The sequence below is a fragment of the Anoplopoma fimbria genome, chromosome 16 (genome assembly GCF_027596085.1).
Source record: "Anoplopoma fimbria isolate UVic2021 breed Golden Eagle Sablefish chromosome 16, Afim_UVic_2022, whole genome shotgun sequence".
In the NCBI taxonomy this organism is placed as follows: Eukaryota; Metazoa; Chordata; class Actinopteri; order Perciformes; family Anoplopomatidae; genus Anoplopoma; species Anoplopoma fimbria.
This window is the reverse complement of record NC_072464.1, coordinates 24,870,500-24,886,853: the sequence shown is the minus strand read 5'-3', so window position 1 is coordinate 24,886,853 and position 16,354 is coordinate 24,870,500. Positions and strand designations below refer to the sequence as shown.

Below are 16,354 nucleotides of genomic sequence, written 5' to 3'. Positions count from 1 at the left end.
TGACGTCACTCATTGGTTTGTGGACTGACGAGTGGGCCATCGCCATCTTGTTTTTTTGCAACCAGTGAACAGGAAGTGACCATATATGGAGTGAGGAGGAGTGACGTAGAGACGCCGTATACGTCTCTGGTGTGGACCTGTCAATCAGTGTGTAGCCCCGCCCTAAAGCATCCCCTGCTTTATGGTCTGTTTGACTCTAAATGGAGCATCATTTACTAAATGAACATCATGCTGTATTGAAGAAGACTTGAAACTAGAGATTGAGACCATAAACTCATGTTTACAATGTTTACTGAGGGAATAAATCAAGAGAGAAGTAGAGTCATTTTCTCATAGACTTCTATACAACCAGAGGAGTCGCCCCCTGGTGGACAGCAGAGAGAATGCAGCTTTAACACACTTCAGAACTCAAGGGCTGACACCTGGTTTCGACCTGGTTCCTCAGTATTTAGCGTCCTGCTGCCATCAGATCCTCCGTCCTCTGCTCAACGTCTCTATCAGGACTGAACACCTCTAACAGCTTCGTAATGTTCCTTAATGCATTTAAAAGAAGCAGCGTATTGATTTTCCTCCAGACGGAGGCGTGTTGGATCGGCTTCATGGTGAACTAGAAGAACAGCTTATCTGTCTGTGAGCTGATGAGTTAAGATGCCGATGCTTCGGCATCGCTGCAGACAGACGGAGCTCCTCTCTGGAGGTTAATGGAGCCTGAACAGAACCCAGAAAATAGAGCATCTCATTCTGCAGCCGGTTCAGGTTCAGGTGAGGGGCAACGATGTCGGGAACTCGGCCAATACCACTGAATTATTCACAGTCCTTACGAACGACAGCTTTCCTATAAGGAATGTCAGGAATCCCTATTGATCCGCCATTAGTTCTGTGATACTCGTCAATTATTCAGCTCTCAGCAAGTTTGTAGATGATGTCATTATGAAGGAACATGAGGTCATACGTTGAGTCATTTCCTGTGTGTACAAACATGCATCCACGATGATCTCACCTGCTGAATAACTGATTTTAATTTTGTTTAGGTCTCAGAATCTAAAATACTTTATTGATCCCCTCGTTACAGGTGCTCTTATTCTAATATAGAATGAATATATATATATATATATATATATATATATATATATATATATATATATACACACACCTTCCTCTAGATCAGATAGGCATCCATGTTTTCCAGATTCACTGGGACGCATTTAGATTGGAAGTCTGGAAAACAGACTCTGAATTATTGACTTCTGACCTGCACTGAATTGCAATATTATTTATATTGTTATATGTATATTTCCCTTAATTTGAACTCTGCACTAATTTAATCAGATGTGGATTTAGTGACCGGGAACTCCAATAAATAACTGTTGAAGTTGAAGACTTTCCTCCTGATTGTAGAATGGTGTTCAGCCAGAACACCAGTGGTGGATCTGGTTTGGCTCCAGTTCATCTCAAAGGTGTCGGGTCAGAGTCAGGTCTCAAACCACTGCAAACCAGTCAGGTCCCGCCACAACAAACTGGGAATTAAAACCATTTCTTTATGGAGCTGGTTTTGTGCAGGAAGACACGGTCCTGATTGTGTTTTTAAAAAAAATGATTTCATGTTGTAGCTTTAAAGATTTCCCCTCATTTGACACTGAAACCAACAGTACATGTGTGTCCGGATACTTTTGGATACTTTTTGTCATCTGGTGTGTATTTCTAAAATATGAGGGACAAATATACATACAGATACTAGATAATGTATCCAAAGTCTCTTCCTCTCTAACTGAAACATGTCTCTCTCTCCCTCTCTCTCTCCCACAGATCTGTCCTGGTTGAACTGGTGTCTAACTGGTTCCTGTCTCTTCAGCCTCGTCCTCATCCTCTTCTTCAGGGAGTCCTACGACCGTCTCTACCTGGACGTCTTCGTCTCCGTGTGAGGACCGAACACTCTAAAGACTCTTGTTAAGACGTTTAGACTTTTAGGATTGTATATATTGGTAACCATGGTGACGGATCGATGTTGTGCGGCTGCAGGCGCCGTGCGACGGTTTTTATTCATTCATTCTATGTTTGTGTGTGAACAAACGTTTGTGAACGGTTTAATTTTCTTAACCAGACGGACTGTTAGTGGTCGTTGTTTACAGATGAACTGATATTTAAAGCTTCACTGGCTCCGGATCAGCGCCAAGAGTCGGCTCCTAACGAGGAAGTAACGGGCCGACCGGCTGCTTCGGCCAATCAGAAGGCTTAACGAGGGAGCTCTAAAGTGACCTTTAAAGGAGGATCTTTGCCCTCTAGATTAATATTATGCAAAAATGATTCACCAAATTGAGGACCAGAAGGGACGAGTGCTGGATTTGGACGAACCCGCACTTTTCTTTGTGGAAGAAGAAGCTGCGACCTCTGAACTGAATTTGTTCAGCCCTTTTTTTGTGGGAAATGGTGTCAATTAATAAGATGTTGTTTTTTTAAATCTAACTAAATATGTTTTTACGGTGTTTTTTAAATGCGTTTCCTCTCAGATAGTATTTATAGAAAGTGTCTGAAACACTAACACGGTTAGAGGATTTCAGAGGAGATTGTTTTATTTAACACTCAGAGGATTACTGCGATCCTCACGCTGAGACACTTCTCACTAAAACGCCTGAAGGGAAAAATAAAATAAAGTTTCTTTGAATGAAAAACTGGAGATGTGACACAAAAAACCAGCTTCAGATCAGGAGGGACATGAAACACACAAAGTCTGTTTGTCTCTGACTCGTCTTTGTCCTCCTCAGCAGCTATGAGGAGTTTTAATGTGTTACAGTTAAACAGGCTCTTTAATGTGATTTTTATTTTTTACTCTCCTTGTACAGAGAAAGTTTGTCTTTTACCTTCTGACGTGTTGCCTTAATGCCCGGTGCTGTGATTTCAGCCTCCCTCTCTTCCACACTGTGTTTTATATACACATATATGTATAAATATATATATATATATATACATATACATATATGTGTATATAAATGTGTATATATATATGTGTTTAATGTTAAAGGTCATGTTCTCCTGTCCTGCAACACGCACACACAAACACTCTCTGTGGTTATAGATGTCTTGTGGAAGGAAAAGGAACATAAATGTGACTGTTGAATATTTCCTGCACCTTATTAAAATAAACATTTTTGAGATGAACTCTTGTTGTTTGTGGTGTTTTGTCTTCAGTCTCCTCTTCATTAACGTCTCTCACAGGTCAGTGTTTCCTGAACTGATCACATTTTAAACTCTTCCCTCAAAGTCAGCTGACCTTGTTTACCGTCACATACAAACTAACTCTGTTATTTCAGATCCTTCCCTCTTTGTCAGGTTGTCTCTTGTGTTTCCAGCCCGGCTGCTCATCACACCTGATCTTTGACTTCAGGTAAACCTTTTTACTTCACCTTCCTGTCTCTGAGTCGAGAACCTGAGAGCCAATTAGCTTTTTGATAAGACGACAGCCTGGCGTTTCCCATCATGTGTTAAAGCTGCATTCTCTCTGCTGTCCACCAGGGGGCGACTCCTCTGGTTGTATAGAAGTCTATGAGAAAATGACTCTACTTCTCTCTTGATTTATTCCCTCAGTAAACATTGTAAACATGAGTTTATGGTCTCAATCTCTAGTTTCAAGTCTTCAATACAGCATGATGTTCATTTAGTAAATGATGCTCCATTTAGAGTCAAACAGACCATAAAGCAGGGTATACTTTAGGGCGGGGCTACACACTGATTGACAGGTCCACACCAGAGACGTATACGGCGTCTCTACGTCACTCCTCCTCAGTCCATATATGGTCACTTCCTGTTCACTGGTTGCAAAAAAACAAGATGGCGACGGCCCACTCGCAAAATTTGAGGCTTCAAAACGTCAGTCCACAAACCAATGAGTGACGTCACCATGACTACTTCCTTTTCTCATATACAGTCTGTGATTTATAAAGCACGTTTCAAAACGAGCATCAAAGTGTTTTAAAGAACAAAGGATATTATACAGTGCAGATACATGTACATCTCCAAATAAATATCTATTCACAAACATATTGAATAAATCTGAACCAGGTCTGCAAACTACGAGGAGCCTACAGATCTAACAGGAAGCTGTTTCTGTGACTTCCTGTTAATTCTTTGAAAGCTGCTGCCAACCGTCTCACTCGCCCTTAACTTTCTGTCTTCTCTCCCTGTTGCCGTCTGATCTCGTCCATTTTCCAGGCGAGACAAAGTTAATCTTAAAGGAGCCTAATACATTTATTTTACCCACAATCCCCTTGGGTATATTGGCCTGTGTTTGCTGTGAAAGCAGCCGTCTGTTGTCGCTGTCACTTGTTCATTTGACATTTTTATTCCGTCTTTTGTGTCCTCGTCTACCGTGTCCCGTTGTGTCCCTGGAGGCTCAGACTCTCTTGAGCGTCTCCTCCTCGTCTCCTCCTCGTCTCCTCCCGTCGTCTCCTTTGGGTCTCCTCCTCCTCCTTCGAGTTCCACAAGTGCCTTAATTGACTTCTCCAGGATTATGAAAAATGAGCCGTGCTCCTTCAAACGGCTCATTTAGCAGCCGCTGCCATCACGGCGCCCGTTACTTTATCTCCAACATATTAAAAAAGGAGGTGCTGATGAGGAGCGATGGGCTGTGGAGCCGCAGACACCGGCGTCTGACAGCTGGACGCTAATGAGCTGATTCATCACGGGGCGAATTTGAGGTATTTTGTTGCTCCTGTGGGACAAAAACACACAACATGTTTTATAAAGGTGTAAATAAAAATAAAGGTGTAAATAAAAATAAAGGTGTAAATAAAAAGCAGGAGGCTGGTTCAGTGTTCAGCCGGGCGGCCTCAGCTTCAGGACCTTCATCACATACAACTACCTGATGATCAGAGCATTCACACTGATCACGTGACAGCAGCTACGCTAAGCTAAGCTAATGTGTGCTAAGCTAAGCTAAACTGCATCTCCTGCACATGACAACAGGTGAGAATGTCATATATTCTCATTTATATAGAACACTTTGACTCCTCTTATGAATAACGTGCAGTTTCAAATAGAGAAGAATTAATTACTGACAGATTTCTATGAAGACCTTATACAACTTTAAAATAGTTCTGGTCATTTACAGTTCTAAGCGTTGTTGACGGGTAAAAGTATTTGGATTACCGTTGTTTTCTACAACATTTAACCCTCAAAACCCGCCGGTGGAATTGAAAAGCATGTTTTCTTTTGAACAATCTCCAAAACGACACCGTTTATCACAGCAAGGAGCTGTGAAAACTGTCATAATTATCAGATTTTCTTCTTCCAACGCCTTTGAACACATCATGTGTGACAAACACTTCCATCAGAAAAAGCAACCAAATTGAAGCTTAAAATTGTGATTTGTTTTATCAAAAACATTTCATTCTGCATGTCTCATTTTTGTCTGTAAAGTTTTCAAAAAGAACACAAAGTATTTCAGTTATTAAATAGTGCGTTCGGGTTGAATCATAATTATCCGATGGAGATATTAATATTAAGTGAAGTGTATTCTCACATATAGAGGAAATGATGTGCTGAGTAAGTGACAGAATGTTATCGTGTTATGTAACATATACAAATTTCAAGTCATTATAAATTGCCAGAATAATTTAGATTCACAATCTGATATTCATCAAAATATACTTTAAACGTTAAAATGGAGCTTAAAGATACCTAAATCACTTTACCTTCATTTTGTTCAAGGAATACTTTGTCTGTAAGATAACCTTCTGTACAACAATGACTCACCTCTGGTTTCCTTGAATTCTAGAAGAAATCTTGTCTGTTAAAATGAAGCCGAACATAGTTTATAAGTCAGAAGTACTTTGAGAAACTAAAATGTGGATCTTTTCTAACTTTGTGATTCAAGGTTGTCACGTCTCTGTTCTCCATCTGTTTGAACCAAAGTTTTAATTCTACAGAGAGAAAAGTTTGATGTTCAGCATTTAGATTCTGGGATTAATTCTGACAGGAAAAGAAAATGAAATGTGTTTTCAGAAGGTCACGGCTGATGATGAAGAAGCTTCTTATTATTTCTGATAAACAGCTGTGAGACGTCCTGATGTTCTGAGGAGAGCAAGTAAGGAATCATCTACCTGTGAAGGAGGCTGGAGGCTCCTGAGCTGTGAAGCAGGAGGACGAGGACCAGACGGAGACGACATGTCCTCTGAGCAATTATGGAACCCGAGCAAGCGGAAAAAGGTTCTGCAGCCGGAGGAGCAGCGTGACGGGCTTTGATCCGGCAGACCGACTCTTTAAATCACCGCTCACCTCCTCTGAAGACGGAGGTTTTAATAAAGGAGTCTGGGGTCCGGTCCTGATGTCCCCCCAAAGACCTCAAACCCTGAACCCTCAGGGACAACTGGCCTCATGGGAAAGGTTGAGTGTGAGAGACGGTGAGGGGTTGAAAAGATGTAAATACAAATGAGACAGCACTTAGTTGCAACTTATCATGTTATGTATAACTTTGAGTATTTATTTTATACTTAACTTCCTGTTTTGAACGTCCTCCAGGTTCTTTCCTCACAAAATGAAAGGTCAGATTAAATAATGTATTTACTAGTTTTTTGTCAAAACCATTTACAAAATGTAAAGAATTCTCTTCGTGCATTTCTTAAATTTCATTAATCCTTAAAGTTTCTGTGTAGATTTAGTGTTATAGGCTGAACCTACAAGTGTCTTTCTCTTTGTTTACCTTTTTTCTTCAACAGAAAAACCTGTGTTTAACGTCACAATGCTATGAATTGTGGGTAATTCCCTCAGGCAAAGTCTGCAGAAATGAGGACTAACGTAAAGTGTTCATAAAGGACTCAAAATGTCTGAGAGAGACTGAAAGACTGGATGGTTTAACGGTGGGACAGAACTGAACCCTCACAGTGAGGAGGTCAGGATCAGGTCCTGGTTCCTCCAGGCTCCTGTTGAAACCTCATCATGTGTCTTAGTTTCCAAATGCATATTTTTGAGTCATTAAAACCTTGTATAATAACTTTTGCATTGATGTGGTTTTAGGCCACAAAACATTCCTGTTTTATTGGTTATCCAGCTGCCAATCAGAACTGATGGTTACGAGTTCTATGTTGGTGGGATTACAGAGAACAGTAGACTGAGAAAACGGCGGGAAAAAACCAAACTTTTAAATTCGTCAAATGTATTTTTGTTAAGATAAAAGCTTCATTGATTTAAATCTGATCGTTTGTTTGTCTGGAGTTTAGTTTGATTGACGGCAAACGCCACAGAAATCCAGTTTACTGATGACGCTGTGAAGAGAAAACTTCAAGGTCCTGGGTGAAGAAGTTCACTGTGTTGTAACTGTATAAATAAAGTGTTTTAATGTGATTTAATAGCTGGTGAGCCTCTGATCCGTCCACACAGAGAGCTCCAGGAATGAAGACCTCCTGTGTCTCCTCCTCACTGGACCTGAGGACCTGAGGACCTGAGGAGCTTTACTGCAGAGGAGCTGTAAAGGTGAGTTGATGATTTTTAAATGCAAAGACATAAATTAATGCAGATTTGCGTGAGGATGAGTCAGCTGTTCTCCTTTAAAACAAAAAACATCTTTCACTCTGAAGATCTCCGTTCATTCCTCATGTGAGAAGTTAATGTTGATTTATGTAACTTGCGTATTTCAGATACTCCACAGTTATTTTAACCTAAACAAAAATCTTTTCCTAAACATAACTAAATAGTTTTGAAGACGTCACCTTGAACTAGAAGAGGAAGAATTATTCATTTAATTATTGAGTTGATTGGGAGAAAAATAACTATTTTGATCATCAATTGATAGTTTCAATCATACTTCAAGCAAAAACAGTGAAATTATTCCAACATAACTGATTCCAGAGGATTTCCTGCTTTTCTTCATTATTGTAAACTCAACATTTTCTCTCTGGTCGTCTGTAAACCTGAAAACTACAGGAGCAGCATGAGAGAGAGTCGGACCGGGTCGGTGGTTCTGTTAACCCGAATGTCTTCATGAGGTTCAGAGAAACAGAATCTGGTCTGATAGACAACGAGACGTCAAACAGCCTCCTGTGTGTGTGTGTGTGTGTGTGTGTGTGTGTGTGTGTGTGTGTGTGTGTGTGTGTGTGTGTGTGTGTGTGTGTGTGTGTGTGTGTGTGATGAATACTGAAGAAAAGTAAGAAAATGGAGGTTTGATTCTGTCCTCTGGGTCTTAAATCTTCTGATGGAGAATAAATCAGCTGCATAACATTTACCTTTTTTTAAACTCAGTTGTTTCCTGTGTTTCACTGAAGGAAACAGATTTGTTAACACAATATTGTTTTTACGTTTTATACATTAAACATTTAATAGAGAAAACCCGAGACACCGACATGAAAAAGGCCTCAACACCTGCTACAAAGGAGCAAGACTCAGACTTTATGGTGGTTCAGCTTTTTTTGTTGTTGATTTGTGTCTTTCTGTCTCTTTGTAGTTTTGTTTGTGTCGCTTTGTTTCTTTGTTTCTTTGTAGTCTCTTTTAGTAACTTTGAAGTCACTTTGAATCTAAATGTGTCTTTGTAGTTGCTGTTTGTGTTTCTGAATCCCTTTTATGTCTCTTTGTGTCTTTGTGTTTTTTATGTTTCTTTGTAGTCTCTTTTTGTTGGTGATTTGTGTCTTTGTTTCTTTGTTGTATTTGTGTGTCTCTTTGTAGTTTCTATGTGTCTCTTTGTTTCTTTATTTTCTTTGTAGTCACTTTGTATCAAAATGCTTCTTTGTAGTTGCTTTGCGTCTCTTTGTGGTCACTTTGTGTCTTTACGTTTCTTTGTAGTCATGTTGAGTCTCTTCCTGGTTGGTACTTGTCTCTTTAAATTACATTTAGTTGAAGATCTGTGTGGCCCCCTTAAAGCTTTGGGCTCCTGGTCCTGTGCCCAGTAGGCCCGTTCAGTTAACCGACAGAAACGTCCTCACTTTTCACCTGCATTCACTTTAAAAACAAGTCCCAGAAAGACAGAAGAGCAGGTGAACACTCACAATCTGTTCCCGTGAACCCCTGAACCTCCCGATCGCTCCACCAACATCCAACCAGAGCGGAGCGTCAACATGATGGAGACCTCGTAACAGCGAGTCCGTTAGTCGTGTTCGAGCCCCGGTTGGCCTCGGTCCGGCAGCGCCTCAGGCTCAGGGAGGGCTCTACCTGTGACAGAACCAGGGGAGCAGAAGAACAACGCTGGTGCCAAAAACCTCAGAAAGCTTGCAGCTATTTTCTTTTAGCTGGCTTTGACTGATTTCACAGCGTGGCTGTGGAGCAGAACTGTGCACAGCCAGGCTGTAAGTCTGCGCTCTCCTGGCTTTTCAACGCCCACATGCAGCGCTCATCTCACCGCAGAGCTCCACACATGAAGAAAAGAAATCTGTTTCCTCCACAAAAACAAGCCGTTTGCTCCTCAGCAGGTACAGCGGTGCAGCGTGACTCATTTCAGCTGATTACTGTACAGAACATTTGAGTTATTGGGTTCTGGAGGAGAGAAGCTAAATGAGTCCTGGAAGTAACGACGCCCCCGAGGCTGGAGGGAGAAGACAGATGTTGAAGAATCACCTCCTGGTCCGTTCATTACTCCGTCTATCTGTGCAAACCTTCAGAGGTCAACACGACGACGACCTCTGTGAATACTATGTTTTACTGGCTTTGTTTCTGTCCTCGTAGACGCAGAAAGATTAAAACGTGTCTTTTAATCTGCTGCTGTAACGTCTGAACCTTCTCTAACCTTCTCATCACAGCTTCTCTGTGAAAGAAAACTACCAGTTAATGTGTGTGTGTGTGTGTGTGTGTGTGTGTGTGTGTGTGTGTGTGTGTGTGTGTGTGTGTGTGTGTGTGTTTCAATGACATTGCAGGAAAAGGCATCAAACAAGCACAAGGACGGGGAAATTGCTTAAAAGCCCGTCGGAGCGTTTGGAGAATGAACGGCCTCAAAACCGCTTTGCAATTACTTTGTCACTTTTCTCTTTTTTTTTTTTACTTTAATACTCGTGTTGTTTTTGATGTTTAAGCACTTTTAATCAGGCGCAGGCCTATAAGCTCAAACTGTGTTGTAAAGAAACAGAACACACAGAAGCCCCGGGTTCTATGAATGATTCACGTCAACAGAACTTGTTACTGTCTGAGTTCTGTGAAGGGAATGAGAGTATAGAGGGATTCTTCTGGTTTGTGTTGGATGCTTTAACGCTCATCCATTGGTCTTTGGACGAAGGTTTTGAAGCCTCGAGTTCAACGTTTCGGGCGTCGCCATCTTGTTTTTTGTAACCAGTGAGCAGAAGTTTCCATATATTGGACTGTATAGGCAGCATCTTTGCTTTCATCCGTCACCATCTTGTTTTTTGGGCTATTGTCATCTTGCTTTTTGTGCCGTCTCCATCTTGCCGTTGCTTCCTGTTTTTGCAGTCCCCATTTCTTCTCTTTGGCCTTCACCGTCTTTTCCTTTTGCAACCAGAAGGGACACGAGAGAGTGGAGCTAAGTAATAATGAATAAGACATTTATACTAAGCAACTAGTGACCAGAAGTGACATTTTTTGGGGAATGGAGCAGAGTGACAGCGTGGTAAATGATAACGTTATCATGATGTGTTCACATGTAATCTGTAAAATGTAGTGTTGGTGATAAACTAGAATAAATCCAGTAGTTTGAAGGAGATGTTTTCACATTAATATAAAATAGATATTAGAGATGAATTGTGATGTTTAACTTCCTATCACTAGCTCTAAGATTATAACACATCATTAAAACTAATAATGACTAGATTTTATTTAATGGATAAAAATACAATCATTTAAATTGCATTATTTCTTTAAATAAACACCATAGATGACAATAAGAAAGTCAAAAATTACAATAAAAGTTACATTGACAGCTGCCATTCCTTCAAAAGCATTTATATGTTTTTGGGGGAAAACTAATTGACCTTGATACAAACTGTTACTGCTTTTAAAATCATACCGAGATATAAATTTGAGCTCAAACCTTTCTTGGCGTTGGTTTGATATAAATCACGGAGCGTTTACTGTGTTTATGGAGCAAAATGTCAAGTGAGCTGAGTGATAACTTTATATCTCCGTGTTAAAATGAACATCTTTTCCTCACCGTGATCCTGAGGAGCTCTGAGGTTACGTTACCTTGACTCACTCTTATCCTTCCTCACATCCATATCTTTTTTCTGCCCCATCAGCTCTTTCATTTACGGCGCCGTCATCAATAAAGCCTCCATTCAGAGCGTCTGCCAGCCTTTACAACCTCCGTCAGCTGGTTAAGTAGATTGAATGAAACGCAAATGGCTCACTCCGGCTCAAACTACCTTAGACCTTCATTTTCTTCATCTTGGAAACAGCTGACCTCCCTCCATTCTGTAGCGTGGAGGCTTGGCTCTGAGGGGGAGGGAGAAGGAGGCGTTGGAGGTGATTTAGCATCGTTTAGTCTCCCCGCTCTGCTTTATTAGGACGAGGAGAGGGCCCTCCATCACTGCCGGCTCCCTCTCCCCCCTCATCCCTCTCTGTCAGCCGGGGTTAACTAAAGCCACCGTTCAAACCATCCTGTCCTCTTCCAAGGAGAAGCAACCAGAACATTCCCAACTTCTACCTCAACTGCATGACCTTATGACCTCTGAGGGCTGGTTTATCAACACCTGTTGGTCTGGTTTACACAGCTGAGTCAGTCTCAAAGTGTTGATCTTCTTTTGATGAATGCAGATTTGAGTCGTGCTGTTTTCAGCCTGTGTAGAGACTCTACTGTTTCATGGATGTGTTATGAAACTGAATCCCTTCCAGTGAAAGTTTCTCTAGTTTCCCTCTGCACATTTAATGCAGCACTCCAGCTGCATCGTGGAGCTTCATTTGATTCCCGTAACAAACACTGGACACGTGTGACGGACAACATTGTATTCATGCTTTTGTTTTGGAGGGTCGGCACATTTATGAAAGTGGCATATCCTGATGTATGTCACACACTGAGACTTATATGTTCTCCTGCACTTTAAAGAATGAAGAATAAGAAATCATTCATGACTTCACCAAGTAAAACTGTGCTGTCAACCTGCTTTGAGCTTCAGGCTCAAATATTTGTCTCTGCTTACATTAGTGCCATTTTAAATGAATACCATAGTCTGAATATAAGAAGTGGACGTAGTCGCCCATTGGTTTGTGGATTGTCTTGTTTTTTGGTTATTGGCCATCTCCGTTTTGTTCTTTGGCTATTAATTCTTTTTTTCCCTTCTTGGTAGTTGGCATTTTAGGTTTTTAGCTGGCGCCATCTTTGTTAATTTCTCGTTGCCATCTTTGTTTTTTGACAATCGCCATCTTGTTGGTTTTTTTGGGCTACTGCCAACTTGAATTTGGGCCATAACCATCTTTGTTGTTGGCGGTTGTCATCTTGGTTTTTTGGCCGTCTCCATCTTGGTTTTTGCCCCCTTGCCATGTTGTTTCTTGGCTGTCGCTATCTTGGTTTTTGAATATGACATTTTTAGGCAATCATGATGAAGTGAAAACTCACTGTAAAGGGTTTAAGTTGAAAGACGAAATACGGACAACTCTCAGACCAGACAACGTCTCTGGTAGTGACCTGTCAATCAGTGTGTAGCCCCGCCCTAAAGCATCCCCTGCTTTATGGTCTGTTTGACTCTAAATGGAGCATCATTTACTAAATGAACATCATGCTGTATTGAAGAAGACTTGAAACTAGAGATTGAGACCATAAACTCATGTTTACAATGTTTACTGAGGGAATAAATCAAGAGAGAAGTAGAGTCATTTTCTCATAGACTTCTATACAACCAGAGGAGTCGCCCCCTGATGGACAGGAGAGAGAATGAAGCTTTAACACAGGAAGCTTTGACTTTATTTTTAAGTGCCGGATTTTGCTGCCTGGTGATAACTCGTCTACTTGGGTCCTCTTTGTCTTTTCGTCTCTTTGAACGCATCGTAAAGCAACATTTATCAAAAATAAAGAGCAGTTTTGGGCCTGAAGTTACCAATCACACCTCTACCATCTCCATACGTAGAATTGGGTTTCAATGATAACAGTTACAGCCGTAGTAAGACTTGAGAAGATGAAGAGAAGAACTAGTCAAACATCTTTGTAAATGATGAAGTCTTCCAGAAAAGTAGTTTCTTCTTCTTCTTCTTCTTCTTCTTCTTCTTCTTCTTCTTCTTCTTCTTCTTCTTCTTCTCATACCTTCATGTTATTATGTGAAGTGTTTCTGTCTGTTCTGAGGCCTTCAGTCACTGTCTTTGTTAGCGTTCTTAGTCTTTGTTACTGTTCTTAGTCTTTGTTACTGTTCTTAATCTCTGCTTGTTTTGTTGCTCAGTGAATGAAACTGTCTCAGATTAGAAGGGACAAACCTGAATAGACAGCTTGATAGTGTTTCTACAACAGATTGCACTTTGGTGGCTTCTCGACTCCTTTGATTACATTTCCAATACAACCAATTCCCCCAGAGTTCCTCCCAGAATGCCTCTGCCCAGACTGCACTTAGACACTCATGAGAACTGGCCGGTGGATTAATGCTGGACTGATGAATCATATCAACCCTTTTTTTTCCCCATAGAGGAGGATGGAGAGCTGCGATGGCAGAGGAGACATCCCCGGAGCATTTTTCCTGGCCGCCACTTCAGACGCCGTGTGATCTGCCCGTCCTGTTTTTGTTGAGAACACAGAGGCGTCTGTCTGCCGGGACGCCTCCCGGGACGCCGCACAACACGCATCAAAAAGAAACCGGCTGCTCGCTGTGCAACACGACAACGTGGAATAAACATCAGCTGGTCACATTATGCAACCGTGATCAAAGCGTGGGAGAGGGTTCCTCAGGACAACACTGCTGCTGCTACGCTGGCCGTCCAACATCCATGAATTCAGAGATCATTTACATCAATAATAACCAATTCATCTAAAGACCAACTTTTGGGTTGCCAGGTTTGAAAAGTCATTTTGGCTGTAGAACACAGAAACACAGAAACACATGATGTGTTTCTGTGTCTGTAGTAGTATAAATGTATAAAGGTTTAATAACTTTGTCTTGAAACAACTAGAACTATGTTATATATGTTGTCTTGTACTTACATTGGGCTCTCCAAGCACCGTGAGTGATGAATGAGTGTTCAATGATTTTTCATACACATGAGCTAAAGCAGAACTGGAAACCGCCATTTTTAAAAACCTTTTAGCTGTATGAAGAACAAACAAAACGAAACACAAGGGCTCCTAACAAAAACATTGAAGAAAACACGATCAAAACGATGGAAACTGAAGTGACAAGCTAACCCAGTAACGTTAACACAAAGGCTAACCAGTAACGTTAACACAAAGGCTAACCAGTAACGTTAACACAAACTAAAAGTAACGCTAACCAGCTAACCAGTAACGTTAACACAAAGGCTAACCAGTAACGTTAACACAAAGGCTAACCAGTAACGTTAACACAAAGGCTAACCAGTAACGTTAACACAAAGGCTAACCAGTAACGTTAACACAAAGGCTAACCAGTAACGTTAGCACAAAGGCTAACCAGTAACGTTAACACAAAGGCTAACCAGTAACGTTAACACAAAGGCTAACCAGTAACGTTAGCACAAAGGCTAACCAGTAACGTTAACACAAAGGCTAACCAGTAACGTTAGCACAAAGGCTAACCAGTAACGTTAACACAAAGGCTAACCAGTAACGTTAACACAAAGGCTAACCAGTAACGTTAGCACAAAGGCTAACCAGTAACGTTAACACAAAGGCTAACCCAGTAACGTTAACACAAAGGCTAACCCAGTAACGTTAGCACAAAGGCTAACCAGTAACGTTAACACAAAGGCTAACCAGTAACGTTAACACAAAGGCTAACCAGTAACGTTAGCACAAAGGCTAACCAGTAACGTTAGCACAAAGGCTAACCAGTAACGTTAACACAAAGGCTAACCCAGTAACGTTAGCACAAAGGCTAACCAGTAACGTTAACACAAAGGCTAACCCAGTAACGTTAACACAACTGCATATTTTCTGTAACTCAGCAAATCAAAACCTCTTTTTAATGCCTTATTACTAATTCAACAATCATAAATATTGTTTCAACATCCAAAAAGCTAGAAGTTTTATTTAATAAATAATGCCTTTGTGGAATTAGGCTCCACCATTTCTTTTAAAAACACACTTTCACTTTTAATATTCGTAATCCATTTATATGATAAGAGGTTATTTCTTCCATCCTCCTAAATTTGAACATATTTGCAAACAATGGCTCTCAGGTATCCAATCGTTCCTCAGATAACCGGTGAGTAATGTGGCTCTGACTCGTCTTTCACAAGAAGCTGGTATCTTTTTATTTTAACTAAAGCTCTGATCACCATCACAGAACCCAACGCTGCCGTGTTCTCCTTCGCTGTCCTCATTCCTCACTGTCACACTGAATTATAAAACGCCCAGCATGCATCCTTCCTCCTCCTCCTCCACCTCCCCCCCCGCCGTCTTATCTGAGTGGCCTCCTTCAGCCCACGGCTTCCTCTCGGCGACTTCCTCTTGGCGTTCTGCCAGAGCGCCGATCACGGCCTCCTGTCCGTCAGCAGAATACCAACTGATTAATGCTTTCACTGCGGCCATTAATGAAACCGCAGAGAGACCGCTCTAATCAAGAGCTACAGAGAAAACGCTGCATCCAACCAAATGAGGAGGTGTGTGTTAGTGTGTGTGTGTGTGTGTGTGTGTGTGTGTGTGTGTGTGTGTGTGTGTGTGTGTGTGTGTGTGTGTGTGTGTTTGAGGGGATGACGGGTTGTTTCCTTCTGACAGTGTTAAAGATGCTTTAGTGTAACAAACTACAACCAGAGGTTTATTTATGTTCTCATTCTGGAGTTTAAGCTCGATGTTTTATCAGATTTTTATTTAGTGTCTCTTTCCGTCCCGTCCATTTTTCTTTCTTGCTCGGCAGCAGAGTCGTTGTGGCGTGATGATGAAGTGCCGGTGTCGAGGCCCGTTGGCTCCGGCGGTGATCCACGGTTCACTCTGCTGGACGCACCCTGACTACTGGGCTCGTTGGTCCCATCCATCTCGTCCCACGCCGGGGAAAAGATCCAGAGCCGCAACCGTTTGTTCTTTTTGGGGTGATGGAGGGAGAGGAAGTGTGTCGGCTACAGAGTGTGTTTCATCATTTTGATTTACATTCTGCAGATTGTTACACCTGATAGGACGTCACCTGGAGGCTCCAACCATAGGCTGTATTCAGGCTGTACATAGGAAGTGGACGTAGTCGTGGTGACGTCACTCATGGGTTTGTGGACAAATTTTCTGAAGTATCAAGTTAGACCATATAAGGACTGAGGAGGAGTGACGTAGAGACGCCGTATACGTCTCTGGTGTGGACCTGTCAATCAGTGTGTAGCCCCGCCCTAAAGC

General features: G+C 41.5%; 1 protein-coding gene across 2 annotated transcripts in view; it reads left to right on the top strand.

Annotated features, from left to right (window-relative positions):
* Positions 1 to 3,143, top strand: part of slc49a4 (solute carrier family 49 member 4) — a 54,275-nt gene extending 51,132 nt beyond the window's left edge. For both annotated transcript variants that reach the window (XM_054615378.1, XM_054615379.1), the window contains exon 9: positions 1,807 to 3,143. In XM_054615378.1, coding sequence (XP_054471353.1) covers positions 1,807 to 1,922 — 116 coding nt within the window. In that variant the 3' untranslated portion in view covers positions 1,923 to 3,143. The remainder of the gene's footprint in view (positions 1 to 1,806) is intronic.
* The last annotated feature ends 13,211 nt before the right edge of the window (positions 3,144 to 16,354 follow it).